This window comes from Notolepis coatsorum (genome assembly GCF_963971535.1).
Source record: "Notolepis coatsorum genome assembly, chromosome: 3".
Lineage (NCBI taxonomy): Eukaryota > Metazoa > Chordata > Actinopteri > Aulopiformes > Paralepididae > Notolepis > Notolepis coatsorum.
Genome location: NC_140167.1, coordinates 117,729,342 through 117,747,152, shown reverse-complemented (window position 1 = coordinate 117,747,152; position 17,811 = coordinate 117,729,342). Strand labels below are relative to the sequence as shown.

Sequence of the window (17,811 nt, the reverse complement as noted above, 5' to 3'; positions counted from 1 at the left end):
CAGTCATGTACCAGCCCCCTCTCAGTCATGTACCAGCCCCCTCTCAGTCATGTACCAGCCCCCTCTCAGTCATGTACCAGCCCCCTCTCAGTCATGTACCAGCCCCCTCTCAGTCATGTACCAGCCCCCTCTCAGTCATGTACCAGCCCCCTCTCAGTCATGTACCAGCCCCCTCTCAGTCATGTACCAGCCTCCTCTCAGTCATGTACCACAGCCCCATCTCAGTCATGTACCATAGCCCCATCTCAGTAATGTACCACAGCCCCCTCAGTCATGTATACCAGCCCCCCTCTCAGTCATGTATACCAGCCCCCTCTCAGTCATGTACCAGCCCCCTCTCAGTCATGTACCAGCCAGCCCCCTCTCAGTCATGTACCACAGCCCCCTCTCAGTCATATACCACAGCCCCCTCTCAGTCATGTACCACAGCCCCCTCTCAGTCATGTACCAGCCCCTCTCAGTCATGTACCACAGCCCCCTCTCAGTCATGTACCAGCCCCTCTCAGTCATGTACCACAGCCCCCTCTCAGTCATGTACCAGCCCCTCTCAGTCATGTACCAGCCCCCTCAGTCATGTACCACAGCCCCATCTCAGTCATGTACCAGCCCCCCTCAGTCATATACCTGCACGACTGGCGGGGGGGGTGCTTAGTAAGAGATGTGATTGGGCCAGCCCAGTGTCAGTCAGTACCAATGGGCCGATGTCTCAGCCTAGTAGTTTTTTTTTTTTTTTTTTTTTTTAATAGTTACAAATAGTCCGGACCTCTGTGACCTCATAGCTGGCTACGGCCATGTGTGTTATAATAATAATAATACATTCGATGTATAATACACCCGCTGTGGTGCTTCAAATCAAATGCACCCTACTGATCTGTTCATGTGTTATAATAATAATAATAATACATTCGATGTATAATACACCCGCTGTGGTGCTTCAAATCAAATGCACCCTACTGATCTGTTCATGTGTTATAATAATAATAATACATTTGATGTATAATACACCCGCTGTGGTGCTTCAAATCAAATGCACCCTACTGATTTGTTCATGTGTTATACTAATAATAATACATTCGATTTATAATGCGAGCACCTGCATTAAAATCAAATGACTGATCTGTTCATGTGTTATGCACTGTGTGAGAGGCACTTTATAATAGAAAAAAGACAGTGCAAACATGTATATGTCGTTTTTTTTGACAGTACTTATAAACACAATAGTGGAGCGACAAGTTGGTTAAGGTTTACATAGGTGTCAAACTCACGGCCCGCGGGCCAAATGTGGCCCGCCACGTCATTTGATGTGGCCCCCCAAGAGCTCAGGTAAATTTTTTTTTTTTTAACATTAATATTGGGTTAAAAAATAGCAGTGTTAAAATAATTGTGGGTTAATGCGTTAATAAAGCTTTAACTTTGACAGCCTTAGTTATTACACATTCTTACACATGGGTAATTGACGGATAAGACTTTTCAATAGGCCAATTTTAAAATACAAAAAATACGGATATATTTGGCCATTTTTCAAACATTTGGAATGTAGTGTATACATGCATTTATGCAAAAAACCCAAATTAAGAGATTTTAGTGTTTTTAAAGTTGAATTAATAGGACATGGCCTTAATAAAAGTCATTTGGGGCGACCGTAATTTATCTCAAAATTAATATATTTCCTTAACATTACTAATATTTTAACAGGTATCAGTAATTAAATATACATCTTAAGAAAGACAGGCTTGTGTGCCCTTTAATTTTTTGTAAACCATGATTTCACAAGTTTATTCTATAATGGCAGTGTCTCCCTCCCAGTTACAATACCCATATATGCTCTAAAACCCATAAAACTGATTTAAAATGTGTACAGATAGTATCCACTTAAGCATAGTATACCAGTGATTAATATTTGAGCCAAAACTGATGGATATTCTATTTTGAATTTAGTACAGTAATTGACAATCATTGGTTACCCCGCATGACAAATGGTCGCCCCAAATGATGAGAGTAGTTAAAAGTCTATTTAAAATGTTACACAATGCAGTTCAGACAAAAGAAAACTGAACAATGTTTTTATTACAATCTTTTCAAGTGGTCAACAAAAATATTCTTCAATTCATTCAAATATCACAAAAGTAAAACATATTAACATGCGAGGGCCCACCTGCACTTTGGCGACCTCTACCGGCTTGGGTGTGCATATATTTTAATACTATATATATCGAATTAAAGCCCTATTTGTTGCCTGTCGATAGCCATTTCAGGTGACACAATCCGTTCAGCGGTTCTCGAGTTACATGCCGATATGTGAGGTGTGCGCCGAAGTACACAGTGTTGTACAAATACAACACCGACTCCCAACATCATTTGGCACGGTAGGTTACAAGCTTCGTCAGGAACATTCAAATATCACAAATGTTAAAAACATTAAACATTCAAAAAGTTAAAGTGCAATACACATTACATGCTTCAGGAACTTGAACATTTCACAAATGTCCATTTTCATGTCCTCATATCATCATTGGTTTTGTCAATGTATGAGAGCGAGAAGGTGGGTTAAGTAGCATCACTTTTGTGATGGTAGGAACATTGGACAGGGATTAACAATTTAAGTCAATAATAAAAGGTAAACAGAGTTGTATGTATGGAATACAAATTAAACACCAACACAGTTCTATAGTCAATAAACAATAACCACCAACATAGTTGCATGGATGAAATCAACGCTAAACAACTACAACACAGTTGTATCAGTTCCTTTTAGGGATGGCACGATACCACTTATTCATGTCCGATACTGATATCACAGCCTTGAGTATCTGCCAATACCGATACCCATCCGATACTCCCTTAAAAAACAAAAACCTGTGTTTAACCTAGCCATCTATAAAACATCAAAAACTCCCCTAAAGGAAGAAATACATACCACACATGACTCAGTTATGCAATAGTGCTGCTGCTTTTTATTTTGTTCAAATTATTTAGTTAATACGTTAATAAGACTACAGCGATTCCATGACGGCTTCCTGTCCTCGCGTCTAGTGCTGAAAATATACACTTTGACTGCTGTTTTGATAGGGTTAGGGTCTTTACTCTTGGCTACATTTGAAAAAGAAACACAACATTGTACTTATTTGAGATAGCCGTGTCAGAGATAATGACGGTTTGGCAACATGAAGTGAGGCTAAGCGTCGGAAACCTACATTTTCAACAACAGAAAGGGGCTGGTCGTCCAGCACAATAAATGTGGTTATTTTCTCGGTTTTCTTCAGCTTTGCTTTGTTACTGTCTGCAGGGAGTTTCTCTCGCTTCTGAATGGTTTCCAGCTATGTTAGCTGCTGCGACAAAACTTTTCCTCTTGGCATTCGTTGCACATATGAACTCGGCATACTCCCTTTCAATGATTAATCTGCAAGTGTTGTGTGGTGTTGAAGTTTCCAGTGTTGCTGCCACCCCTAGAAATACTTGCGTCGCAGATATTACACTTGGCTGTGTCGTGTTATTCCACAAGTATACATGCGAATCCTCTGTATTTGTTTGTGCGTGTCTTCATTCTGTTAGCTCCACCATACAGGTCCGTTATTATCCGCTCTTAGTCTACTCTGCCCTGTGTACCTGTCTGTGACCCCAGTACGGTGGCCTGTACTCTGTGTCGTATTAATGCACACACATTAACATAACACCACAGGCTGTTTTGCCTTTCTCTTCTTTGAGCTTAAAATAACTCCACAATGCTAACGTTGTTGTCACGCTACTACTGTTCACGTGATGGCATGCTTTACGGCCTGTATCGGATCTCCAATCCTGTGAATTTGGCCAGTATCGGACCAATACTGATACTGAGTATCGGATTGGTGCCATCCCTAGTTCCTTTTATATTATCTCATGGTAAACTGCAGGCATTTCAAATTGAGGTACATGTGCATGTTTTAACAAATCAGGCAACCTGAACACCTAGAATAAGAAGCACACCAAAAAACAAAACACTGATATTTTTTACATTTAGTTAAATTATTAATGTTCAGTTATGACATCATACGGTGACATCACGAATGTTCCAGAACGTTCGATCATGACATCATACTGTGCCATCAGAAATGTTCTAGAACGTTCGGTCATGACATCATACTGTGACATCACAAATGTTCCAGAACGTTCGATCATGACATCATACTGTGACATCACAAATGTTCTAGGGCGTTCAGTCATGACATCATACTGTGACATCACAAATGTTCTAGAATGTTCTATTATGACAAATAAGCCGGTTCAATGACTTTATCTAAATCCAATCAATATTCCTAATGCCGTGTCAATGTAAGGTTATAAAAATAAACATATAAACATTCATACAATAATATAGCTTTGGCTCCTACAGTCAACATTCCCCAAAGATATATCAAACATGAAACAAACTTTGATCAGATTATAATGGAGATGTTGCACAGTGCAATCCACTGAACATTTATTGTTGAAATATGTCACTGTTGATCATGAGCTGGATATATAACCTATGGTTTCAAGGGATGTTAAACCTACTGTAGAATCAAAGTAAATGTTAGTGATTCAAATCCTCATTTGATTGATTGATTGAAAACTTTATTAACAGATTGCAGAATGGGTACAATACAATACAGCTCAATACACACAAATGTTAAGGGGATGCAGACCAGAGAAAGACTTTCGTCTTGTTTACATCAGGGTCCCCCATTTTCAATTCATCAGGACATATATGACATACATGACATACAGATAGTCAGTACTGCTACATCTATACATTTATGACATACCAGATTTGCAAATACAGTACTGTTTGTGATACAGGAGTCAGGAAAAGGGAGTATATACATTTGACGTAGAAACTGTACATTGGAGGAGGTTGGGTGGGGGGGGTTGGGTACACTGGGATATTGACAACCATACTGGGTAATCTACATTGGAGGTGGTTGGGGGGGGGGGGGGGGGGGGGCACACTGTATAAACAAGCAAAACTGTACATTGAGGGGGGGGGGGGGGGGGAGACACTGTACAAACAAACAAAATTGTACATTGGACTATTGACAAAACCATACTAGGTAAATGACTGTACATTGGAGGGGGTTGGGTTAGGATATTTACAGGGGCCAGTGTTGAATTGCAGTCTCCCGTAGGTGTCCCTTGAGAGAGGTTTTGAAAGTGGGTAGTGATCCACATTCCTTTACAGTTTTGGGTAGGGCGTTCCACATTGATGTGGCATAATTGCGAAACGTGTTTAGTCCCTTATTTGAGCCGAATCTGGGTTTAACATGATTTGTGGAGCTCCCTCTGGTGTTGTGATCGTGGTATTCACTGACCTTTGGGAAGTATTTTGACATGTACATGGGTACCTTGGTCGTGTAGTGTATCTTGTAGACCAGGCCCATTGCAAGTTGCTGTACTCTGTCGTCTACTCTAAGCCATCCTAGGTTGTCAAAGTGGGCAGGGGTGAGGTGGGTTCTAGGAGTAAGGTCAAGCAGTAGTCTGACCAGTTTGTTTTGAGATGTTTGTAATTTTGTTTTTAGCGCCTTTGAGGTGCTTTGGTACCATGAGGTGCAAGCATAGTCGTAGTACCCCTGAATGAGTGCTCCTGCCAGAGTCTTCAGGGTATTCTTGTTTACCAGAGAGGAGATCCGGTACAAGAATCGAGTTCGTTGGTTGACTTTTTTTTATTACATTGGATGCCATTTTGTCACAGGAGAGATTAGCCTCTAGGATGGAACCCAGGTAGGTAATTTCATCTTTCCTTGTGACAATATTGTCACCCACTGTAACTGAGAAGCCGTCGGTCTTGCTGAGTTTGTTATTTTAACCGAAGAGAATGGACTCTGTTTTGCCCATGTGTAATGATAGTTTGTTATCAGCGAGCCATATGCAGATTCTGCCTAGTTCCGAGCTGAGGGTTTTTTCAACCTGTAACTTGTTCTTGTCAGAGACCAGCAGGGCTGAGTCGTCCGCAAACAGGAACAAGTTGCAGTCACAAGCTGACGACATGTCATTTGCATAAATTAGGAACAGTAGCGGTCCTAGTATGCTTCCTTGTGGAACACCACAGCTCACTGTGAGGGGGGGGGCTAGGGTACCGTTTACCTCCACCATCTTAGTGAGGATGGCCAGATAATGTTGATATTGAAACATTCAAAATAATAATAATACATAATAAATGTGCACATGATCATGCAATGTTAAAAAAGGGAGGTACCGGTATGGGTTCAATTCATGCTGTTCTCCTTGGCAGAAGAGGCAAGGGTTGGAGAAGGCACAGAGTGTATCCCCCTTGGTCGTTGCTTTAGTCTCTGCCCGGTTCTGGACTGCTGTAGCAGCTGTTGTGAAGCTTCCCCAAGTGCCACTATTTCTGGATGTCTTCTCATCTTTGTGAGCCTTAGCTTGGCTCTTGTTTCCATCTGTGAGGTTGCCAAAGAGAGGATGTAGGGCTTCTTGAGCTTGTAGGTTGACAAAATCGGCAAGGTCGCTGAACTTGGCGCTGCGCTGATCTTTCTCTAGAAGAGCATAGGCTTTGCTTCTCCACCGCTCTCTCTGCTTGTACGGAAGCTTGGCTGTGATGGCACGCATATTTGATATGCTGTCAAGCTCCTGCATGTACTCCACGTCAGCCATAGCGTTGAGGCATCCAGTGAGATAGAGGCCAAAGGAGTGGAGTGCCTCTCCGTCATCGGACTTGATAGTAGGCCAGTTCAGTGCCTTGTCTATATACGCCATTGAGATCTTGTATCCATTTCCAAAATGTTTTTTCAAGAGCCTCCTTGCCTTGTGATAGCCTCGCTCTGGTTCCATGTGAAGACAACTTATCAGCTCTCTTGGCTGTCCATCCGTGTACTATCTGTCTTGTCCTCCACTCCGTGTTCAAAGGCCCTGATGAATAGCCTGTACTCCATAGGGTCTCCCTTGAATATAGGAATCTGTTGAGGGGGCAGAGTAGCATGGTTTTGTTGCTTCACTAGGAAATCCACCATGGCTTGTGTGGACTCTTGTTGCGGAGACTCTTGTTCTTTCTGTGTAGCACCGCCAGGTGCTCTGGAGCTGCTACTTGTCTGTACACCTTCCAAGTTACCGTCGTCGTCCTCATCCATTAATTAATTCATCTTGTTCATGTGACCAGTTAGCTGACCTAACATAGATCTTCTCTTATTGATGGCATGACGGACATCTTCCTCATAGACCTTTTGTGTCATCTCAACCTTCTTAGGTTCCGACATTTTGTTGTTATCCTTCTTTCAGCGCTCCAGTAGTTCGTGTTGATTCCTTTTTCCTCTTGGAACAGAGTTTTCTTACTAATATGAGGGCCGACGTTCCACTCTACTGGTTAAAGTTGCTTACTCGTGAGTAGTACGTTCGTTGATAAAGAAAAATAAAGATTTTAAGTGGGTGGGAGGGGGGATGTGAAAGTGCATTTGACATATTTACTCTGGGAACTCTAGGCTGCTGAGCTGGATTTAATATTTCAATGGGTGGTGGAGGGCTTTGGGGGGTGGGCAGGAATGATGGTGGTGGGATCAGATTTCCCTTGGGCTGTCCCCGTACACCATAGGTGTCAAACTCATGGCCCGCCACGTCATTTGATGTGGCCCCCCAAGAGCTCTGGTAAATTTTTTTTTTTTTTAACATTAATCTTGGGTTAAAAAATAGCGGCGTTAAAATAATTGTGGTTTAATGCGTTAATAAAGCTTTAACTTTGACAGCCTTAGTTATTACACATTCTTACACATACATGTATGTTGAACATCTGAGGTATTGATGAAGTAACAAAGGAAAAAAGCCAAAAGCACTTACTCCTCAGACATTCTTTGACAATTTTACAGCCCAAAATACAAAAAAGATCCAGGCGGAATAGGTAACAAAGGGTTGAAGAAATATTGTCTGAACTGTCAGATGCAAACTGGCTGTGTGACATAACCGAGCATCTCGCTCAATTGAATAAGAAGCTGTAGGGACGCAAACAAGTCCCACCCAAAACTTGACCAATATAGTTGTGAACTGAGACAACCCTTATTTTGTTATTTTTGAGTACAGTTACAGTTGTGTGTTCATGCAGACACATAATAGCAATTTCATTACGAATTGAAAATGGTGGACCCTGATGTAAACAAGTCGAAAGTCTTTCTCTGGTCTGCATCCCCTTAACAATTGTGTGTATTGAGCTGTACTGTACTCATTCTGTAATCTGTTAATTAAAGTTAATTAAACTATCTTCCATTAGTTGGATGTATGGCCTCTGCAAGGTTGTGTGCAGCCATTTGTTTTTGTAACATCTGCTACATCTGTCCCACGTGTTCTTTGCAGCTCAGTTGTTAGTTCTGCCCCTCTTGACTGTGACAAAAAGGTTTTGAACAAACTTAATGTCATAGCTTGTATTTGATGATCTTCTTTGTTATTTACTTGAATGGTTTGATCATTGATTAATGGAGTAATATGGGGTTCTGATAAACTAAAATTATTTGTTAAAATAACATAAGCTAACATATATTTTTACATCTATGCAAATGCATATGCAATATGTATAACTTGAATAAGTAATAAATACAGAAACAACACGTACAACACAATATGTAAATGAGTAGCTACATTTATTTTACATTACATTAACATTTATACGGTCTTTGGCCCTTTGAGGGCAACCATAATGCTGATGTGGCCCTCTGTGAAAATGAGTTTGACACCCCTGCCGTACACACTCTCATCACGGTAGGCAATGTAGAGGAAAAAGTCCTCTTCGTGGTGCTCCTGATACAACAGTCCCATGGTGGCTGAGGTGGGTGGAATGACGTTGTTTACAAAGAAGAAGAGCGCGTCCTCCGCTCTTAAGTGGATCATTTTCCGAATGAGGAAGTAAAACTGGCCCACTGTCAGGTCAGAGGGGACAAGATATTTCTTCTTGTCCAGATCTCCTATTGTGGCTTTGGGGGCTTTCTCCACAATTATAGGGACGCTATCCGGATACTTCTTCCTTATTTTCTCGCCTTCGGACCGTCTTTCCTCAAAGGGGTGCTCCTCTTTGTACTGGAACTTCATTGTTAGAGAAATGACAGAGACAGCTAGTCGGTCACTCTGAGAGAGGTATTATACGACCGGGATTCCTCAAGGAGCAATTGGATTCAGTAACACAGCAGGACAAAAACAAACGTTACTGGCTGCATAATATGAGGGCCGACGTTCCACTCTACTGGTTAAAGTTGCTTACTTGTGTGAGTAGTACGTTCGTTAAAGAAAGATAATGTCCACAGCCGCTCCAGTGTAAAACAAAGATATCCAAATGGTTTATTTCTCTTCCACAGTGAAGTCTTTCTTTACAGAAGTGGTCCTAAAGTTACTTTCCTAAATATTCACGTCACTACTACAAGATAAGAAAACTGTATTTTCCCAGTCTCCAAAATCACCGCCGACTCGACACATGAAAATTCCTCCACACTGGAAAGCCGTAAATCAACTTGCCGGCTCTTTCCACAGCAAAACGGTAGGCTTGGCACCTTGGTTGAGAAATGCAGGCTTCAGTCTATGTTGTTTAGTCTATCTGTTCAGTCCTGTTCAGTCCTGTTTCAAGATGCACACTGCTGCTCAGAGAGAATTGTTGACTATATAGATTAGATACACAAATGTTCTAGAATGTTTGGTTATGACATCATACGGTGACATCACCAAGGTTCTAGAATGTTTGATTATGACATCATACTGTGACATCACAAATGTCCTAGAACAGAGGTCGGCAATAGGCGGCCCACGGGCCGAAATTGGCCCGCCAGCAATAATATCTGGCCCTTCAGAATATATAAAAAAAAAATATATATATATATATATTTTTTTTTATATCAGACCAACTAGGCTAGGCTATATGTTAGCTATAATGTCCAAATAGAGAAACTACCACCACCTAAAGAATGCTTATTATACGTTGTTTTATCCATGTTGAGAGTGAATAACAGGTAGGCAGCGAGGTGCAATGTAGTGCTTGCTCAACATGAAAAAAGTCAGTGGACAGCGCCTGGTGCTGAAATAGCAAACAAGCAGTGTGGTGTGAAATTAAAACGCCAGTTCAGTAAGTCATTCAAACTTTATCTTTACTTATATATGACTGATGGCACCACACATGTGAACAGTAACAATGCAATTAAACTGAAGTCAAATCAGAGCAAAAAAAAGCTGAATCTGCTTCAAGAAGAGGCGCTACATTAGGTATATAAGGAATTACAATGAGACATTTATTAACTAAATAAAAAATACTATTAGGCTTTTAACCCTCTAAAGCTGGGCGCAACAGTAGACATGTTTTGTAAAACATTAAATATCTTTGGATTTGTTTGTGATAAAGACTTGCTTTATTGTATCGGAATCGATTGTCATCTAAAAATGTAGTGCATCTCTCAGAGAATGCGCGGATGTAAAGCATAGAATCTTGAAATATCTAGATTGGTTGTTTTCTCTGGACTGCATCTAATCCGCTGTATATCCATTTATCATATATCTTTTTTTGTATTTTATTTTTTTATTATTTTTTAAACAAACACATAAACAAACATGACAACACACGATTAGATATACAAGCATTGTAAAACAGTGTACATCAGTTAACTCATCGTTTGGATAGTCAAGTCAAGTCAAGAGTTTTAATTGTCACGGCATACAGGTATACAATGAAATGCGGCTGGTCTTGCCCGCGACGATGTGCAATACAGTGGTACAACATATAATAGAATCCAATAAAAATACAGTGGTACAACATATTAATAGAATCCAATAAAAACAACAGTGCAATAAACAGGTACATGGTGTGCCATCTCGGTATCTGTACATAGTATTTACAGAGCATATAGGACATGCTAGGTAGCTTTAGTAGTGCAATACACTGTTCCTGATGTTATACTAATTTAAAGTGGCCTTTCCTCTGGCCATAAGTGTGCGTGTGTGCGGCATGAGTGTTAAAGTGGCTGCTAGTGTGTGAGCGTGCTCAGCGTGCGTGTCGTGTATGTGCTTGTGTGTGCTTGTGTGTGGATAGTTCAGTTTCTGTGTCTCTCAATGTTCATTGTTCAAGGCTCTGATGGCCTGGGGGAAGAAGCTTAGCCTAAGCCTCTCCGTCCTAGTAGCTGGGGTTCGCAGGCGTCTGAGGTAGGGGATCCACCACAGCTTGCCCTGCTGCTCTTCTCTACTTCTACACCAGCCAGAACTGGTGGAGTGTTCTCCATGGATGGTGGTGTCAGGTCCAGCATCGCCTTTTCCATCTTTTTCCTTCTCCCTGTAACCTCTGGATGCAGCCTTCTCCCTCTCCGATAGCTCATCTGACTTCACATATCGAATCTTGCCCTGTTGTTTTCTTCTCTGGTAGCTGAAACAATGGTGTATAATGTGATACTGATTCTGGTGGGCTAAATTACATACAAACTTAAGTTCAAGATATTACAGAAAAGGTCATTCCTAATGCTACTAACATGACAGTTTGAAATACACCAGAGAAAAATATACTGCATTTTACCTACCTATAGTTTTTTTTACCTTCTCTTTTCCTGGCAAGATAGTCGGCTCTTGCTGTAGGGTCTGCATTGACCCGCTGTCTGTAGTGAGCAGTCTTCTGTTTGCTTGTTTGTGCCATCTAGAAAATAGGTTAAACTAGTTAAACATGACTAATACATGTACAATTACCTAAATGGAATGTCATGTTATACCGTTTTTAAAAAATTCTCGTAAGATTGTACAATACTAAAAAAGAAACGTTAATTCCTAAATAGGAATGAAAAATTACAGAAATGTTGAAAAATATATGTTAAAGTATACAAAGAGTTATGCTAAAACAAAGAACTTTATGTACCGTACTTTTCGCACTATAAGCCGCACCTGACTATAAGCCGCAGCAGCTAAATTGAATGATGTGTACATATATAAGCCGCACTGGACTATAAGCCGCAGGTGTTTTAATGTTTAATTACCATATGTAATTACCATTGGGACACAATACTGTCGGACAAATAACAATAATTAACTCATTTACAAGTTGTATTAAGTTTAGCAAATAAGGGAACAGATAAATAACATTTTAATGCAGTCAAAAAAGCAATATTTTGATTTTAACATTTTCGGGTTTGGTCACGTCGAGTCACATATAAGCCGCACCGTTATATAAGTCGCAGGGTCGAAAAATGGTGGAAAAAGCCGCGGCTTATAGTCCGAAAAGTACGGTATATAAATCATGAATAAAATATAAATATACAGAAACTACAAATACAGGACATATATCTATCATCTAAAACACTCTGCAGTGGTCGCCCCACATGATACTCGGTCGCCCAGATGATGTTTTTAAGGTTAGTCAAATATTACAGGCTAACCATTAGCTACAGAAACCAAACTAGCTAGCTCTTACCACATGTCACTATCAAATTCATCATCAAAATATAGATTTTCAGATAAAACGTATTATTCACAGTTTTGGGGCGGTCGTCCCACAAGACATCCAAAAGTGGCAACTACATTACAGCAGTTAAAAAAGAGATTTATTTGCCAATATGAAAGAGACTTACTAACCTGCTAGTTGTTTCTCTGGGTCCCTCACATGTGACTGGCTGATGCAACATCCTGTCCTTGAGGTGGTTTCAAAATAAAAGTCCCACAATTGTGTTTTCTTAATGGTCGCCCCAGATGATATTTCATAAAATTAACATATGCGGACAACATTCGTTTGTATATTATGATGGAAGTATATGTGCAAATGCTTCATAATTTTGTCAATGAATGCAAAACATGTTTGAAATTATGCCAAATAGGGCAAGGGAAATATTTAAATAGATTTAAAGTGATTTTAAGCCGGTTGTCCAAATAGAAGTCAATGCTGGACGGTCGCCCCACATGGACATTTGACACTTCAGATAGCAGAAAAATTACCAATAACTCAAATGTTTGGAGGAGTTAGAGTGGGTCTGTATATGGGGAAGGTATTAGAGATACATGTAATCTTTTTATGAATTTTAATGTTTTTTTTAAGGTAAGAAATTCAGTGGGACAGAAAAAATAGGCGTCACGTCATTGACCCACATACATGTATGTTGAACATCTGAGGTATTTATGAAGTAACAAAGGAAAAAAGCCAAAAGCACTTACTCCTCAGACATTCTTTGACAATTTTACAGCCCAAAATACAAAAAAGATCCAGGCGGAATAGGTAACAAAGGGTTGAAGAAATATTGTCTGAACTGTCAGATGCAAACTGGCTGTGTGACATAACCGAGCATCTCGCTCAATTGAATAAGAAGCTGTAGGGATGCAAACAAGTCCTACCCAAAACTTGACCAATATAGTTGTGAACTGAGACAACCCTTATTTTGTTATTTTTGAGTACAGTTACAGTTGTGTGTTCATGCAGACACATAATAGCAATTTCATTACGAATTGAAAATGGGGGACCCTGATGTAAACAAGTCGAAAGTCTTTCTCTGGTCTGCATCCCCTTAACAATTGTGTGTATTGAGCTGTACTGTACTGTACCCATTCTGCAATCTGTTAATTAAAGTTAATTAAACTATCTTCCATTAGTTGGATGTGTGGCCTCTGCAAGGTTGTGTGCAGCCATTTGTTTTTGTAACATCTGCTACATCTGTCCCACGTGTTCTTTGCAGCTCACAGTTGTTAGTTCTGCCCCTCTTGACTGTGACAAAAAGGTTTTGAACAAACTTAATGTCATAGCTTGTATTTGATGATATTCTTCTTTGTTATTTACTTGAATGGTTTGATCATTGATTGATGGAGTAATATGGGGTTCTGATAAACTAAAATTATTTGTTAAAATAACATAAGCTAACATATATTTTTACATTTATGCAAATGCATATGCAATATGTATAACTTGAATAAGTAATAAATACAGAAACAACATGTTTAACAATATGTAAATGAGTAGCTACATTTATTTTACATTACATTAACATTTATACGGTCTTTGGCCCTTTGAGGGCAACCATAATGCTGATGTGGCCCTCTGTGAAAATGAGTTTGACAGCATGGCGATAGAACGCCTGCCCTTTCTTTCGACGGTTAAGCTTAGGCACTCTTTCGAAGTTGGTTAAGATTAGAGTTTGTCTTAGAGCATGGCGATAGAACGCCAGGTAGTTTGCAGGCGCAGAACTTGCTGTCCTCGGGAGAGCCAATTTGACTATACTGCTCTGAGATCTGGTGGTGGCTATCCATGGGGCTGAATGGTGTGTCAGAAATTTAGTCATTTTATTAGGCTATGTTTTCATCCTTGTGGTTTGTTGGACTTTATATTATGTTATATCATTATCTGATATATATATTCGTTTCTATACACTTTGTAGAAACGAAATCTTAAATATTACACTTTTTCTTTAGTTACTTTTCTTTCAAACATTGTTTTAAATTGTAATCTATACTGACTGAGCGATTTTTAAAGGGCTCGGTCATGTGGCCCCGCCCCCCGGCCCGGGTCTGATACGCACCGCCACTGGTCCCGCCCCTATCCTCTCCCGGCCAATCAGAGCGCAAAACTCGAACGCGGATACACTAATTTGTTGTGCTTCGCATAGACGCTTCCCCGACAGAAGCTCCTCTCTCTCTCTCTCCCTCTCTCTCTCACTCGCTTGTTGTCTGCCTCGCTCTGTTTGAGGAAGTGTTGGGTTACACTATCTGCCTGCTCTGTTTGCATATGATCGGTATCATGTTCCACCATGAATGCATGAAAGGGGGGAGGGGGGGGGGCGGGGGAAGTCGTTTCTGATTATTGATTAGCAATAACGGCATTCGTTATTGCAACATCATACGCTGACTGGGTGGATGGCTATGAGAACAAGGCCCGATCAGGCTGAAATTTACGTCAAATCGCTCTTACCTGTGGCCGGTTGGATTACAAAAAGAATTTCCCAGTTATTTGATCGCCATCTGGTAGATCGATATGTCCATTGGCTGATGCTATATTCCTTTACTGCATACTGAATTCAGTATCGCAAAAAGTATTCCAGGCGATCTGGTGAAGCCATAGCTTTAGGCCAGGGGTGCTCAACCTTTTTTGAACCAAGATCTACTTTTTAATTTACCACCAAAATTGTATATTGTAAGCCGTCATTTGAGGCTTTATAAAAGCAGCATAATGAACACAAATCTGTCAGTGCCGAGTCCGACCTCATATTAAATAACAAACAGCATTGCTTGTTGTAGTTAACAAGGAGAGGCAGAGTTGATTTTGCAAAAAAAAATTATGTTTTTTTTCTTTTTTTTTATCGAATTTTATTAATCGAGATCTACTTGAAATCAGCCCGCGATCTACCGGTCGATCGCGATCGACTGGTTGGGCACCACTGCTTTAGGCTAACAGAAAAGCTAACCCGGAGCGAAAAAAGTGACACCCGGTCTGCAACAGGGGAAACTGCATTCTCGAGACAGCGCCAATACCAGGATCTAGCCGGTACTGCACTTTCGGAGTCCCAATATGCCTTTTCCAGCCAAAATACAGCTCTGTGACAACATCCGGGATATTAAAATGGAATAAAAGCAAAAACTAGTTTACCACGTATATATACGTGGTTGGCCTTCAACGGTCGGCTCCCAAACAAGTATACGTGGTTGGCCAGGAATGTGTTAAGTTACCAAATATGGTTCCCCGCCCGATAAAGGGTTAAATATAATAAACTTTTCTCCAGGAGAGATCTAACATTCTTTCTATGTACCAAAGCTGCAACAAAAAGGGTTTTTGCTTTTTTGTCTGCTATGTTACATAATGCTCTTGGGCATTGACAAGATATCTGATACTAGTATCTGTCGTGGTTTTGGCTTTATTTCGTCTTTCTGTGAGGGGAAAGCTGTCTATTTCGTCTTTCTGTGAGGGACAGCTGTCAATCACTGGCCTCTGTGGTTAATTGCCTCATGGTAGGGCAGGTGTGTGGGCTTGATTGCACCTGATTCAGTGCAGCTGTGCCTATGGTAGCTGAGTCTATGTAAGTTTGAGTCTCGCAGGGTTAGCTGCTTTCTCATTTCCTTTCGTGTTGGCTACCCTTACGGCCAGGCTTTCCTATATTAAAGTGTATTGCTGATCTCTCTGCCCTATTCAGCATTTAGCCTTTTTCTGTAGCCATTCTGGTTTTAGGCTACTGGCTTATTTTTATCACTTTATTTTCTAGTAGCTGAGCCTTTTATTGTAGTGCCTTTTCTTTTTATGACAGTTTTCTTTTGTTTCCTTTTGAACTGTCATTAGTCCACCACTACACATAAACTCCCTTAGTGGAGGTTTATTGTTATTTAGGTTATTTATGAACTCCGTTATTAGGAGGTGCCTTTGTGGCTTATTTAAGTTTTTTCTATAATACCTCTTTATTGAGTGTTGTCTTGTTCTTTGGACTTGATTTCTTTTCTTAAAACACTCATGTTGAGGCTTCCACCTGTAAAGGTTTTTTTGTTGTTTACTTTTCCCCTTCTCCTTGAGGTCTGCTTAGCAGTTTAGTGTTTATTCGTTACACAAATAACTTAGGGTGTGTTCACACCTGAAAGTCCGGGGATAGTCCGGACTATCCGTGGATAGTCCGGACTTTCTGGTGGACCAAATGTGAAAATGATACATTGTTTGATTTTGGTCTGCGTTCACACTACCCTGTTTGGTGCGGATCTAATTTGTAAACAAAGGACATGCTGTCGCCAAGTCGTTCATCTATTGGACTAGCACTCACAAACGTAAACAGTTGCAGACAGCGTATTGACACACCTCGCCCACACGCCGACTGTTTAGATTTGTCTAGCTGTCACTCTCATGCCTGGTTGCTATGCTTGTTGCTATGCCTGTCACAAGTGACGTATTAACATTCGCGGGTTTAGCGCAAGGGAAAGAGCGCCAATTAATTTCTTTCTTCTTTCACATTCACCATATTGACAGCAACAATATGGAGCCACATCGCCGTTTTGCCATTGCCTTCATGGCATTTATTATTCTGTTATGGTGTGCCTGCCAAATACAAGCAGTAGAGGCAGAGTATGAGGAAGCAAGACGTGGGATTGATGTTGCGTTGCTGCACATCATTCAGAGGAGACGTCGCAGAGATGACCACCAAAGGTAACCGCCCAAATGTCTAGAAGAGCCTTCACCTCGTCGTTACCCCACGTTGATCCTCGACTCATTGCTGTCTTTTTTTATTTCTTTTTTTTTGCCGCTGTGAGATACAGACAGGTCTGTGTAAGGCTGCTAATGTGAGGATGAAGTTATTAGGTGGAGTTGCACCTGCGCGCTCTTTGGGGAAGAGTTGGGTCGCGCGACTGCTGTCACTTGGCGCCTGTCATTCATCTAGAGAGACAGAGAGGAAGAGAGAGACTGTCCGCGCGCGGCGCCAGTCTAGAGACAGAGAGAGAGAGAGAAAGAGAGAGAGGCAGAGAGAGAGAGAGAGAGAGAGAGAGAGGAAGAGAGAGACTGTCCGCGCGCCTGTCATTCATTTGAGTTGGGTTGCGCGCAAGCTGTCACTTGGCGCTGTCAAGTTGGGTCGCGCGACCGCCGCCACTAGGCACCTGTCACTCATTTGCTCTAGATTAGATACTATATAAAGTTTGTTTTGCGTTCACACCAACAGCAAACGAACCATGGTCCACTTTGAAACGAACCGAGTCCCAACTTTTCAAGAGGACCATGGTTCGGTTGTTTGGTCCTCATTATAGTTCGGTTTGCGTTCATACCTGTACAAACCAAACGGACTATCGATCTAAACAGGGTAGGTGTGAACGCGCCCTTAGAGTCCCTATTATCTGCTCGTGACCCAAACACCTGCAGCCCTCACAAGTATGTATGGATACCCTGTTTTAGTCTGGTATTGACAAGAT

General features: G+C 41.0%; 2 protein-coding genes across 2 annotated transcripts in view; one reads left to right on the top strand and one right to left on the bottom strand.

Annotated features, from left to right (window-relative positions):
* Positions 1–17,811, top strand: part of LOC311225968 (F-box only protein 47-like) — a gene marked incomplete at both ends in the record, with an annotated part of 85,224 nt that overhangs the window by 27,418 nt on the left and 39,995 nt on the right. The gene's annotated exons all lie outside the window — the stretch shown is intronic.
* On the bottom strand, positions 8,614–9,036 carry LOC311225070 (gamma-aminobutyric acid receptor-associated protein-like; the record flags this gene model as incomplete). Its single annotated transcript, XM_084310278.1, has 1 exon — positions 8,614–9,036. One exon carries the CDS (start codon positions 9,034–9,036, stop codon positions 8,614–8,616), a length of 423 nt encoding a protein of 140 aa, XP_084166404.1.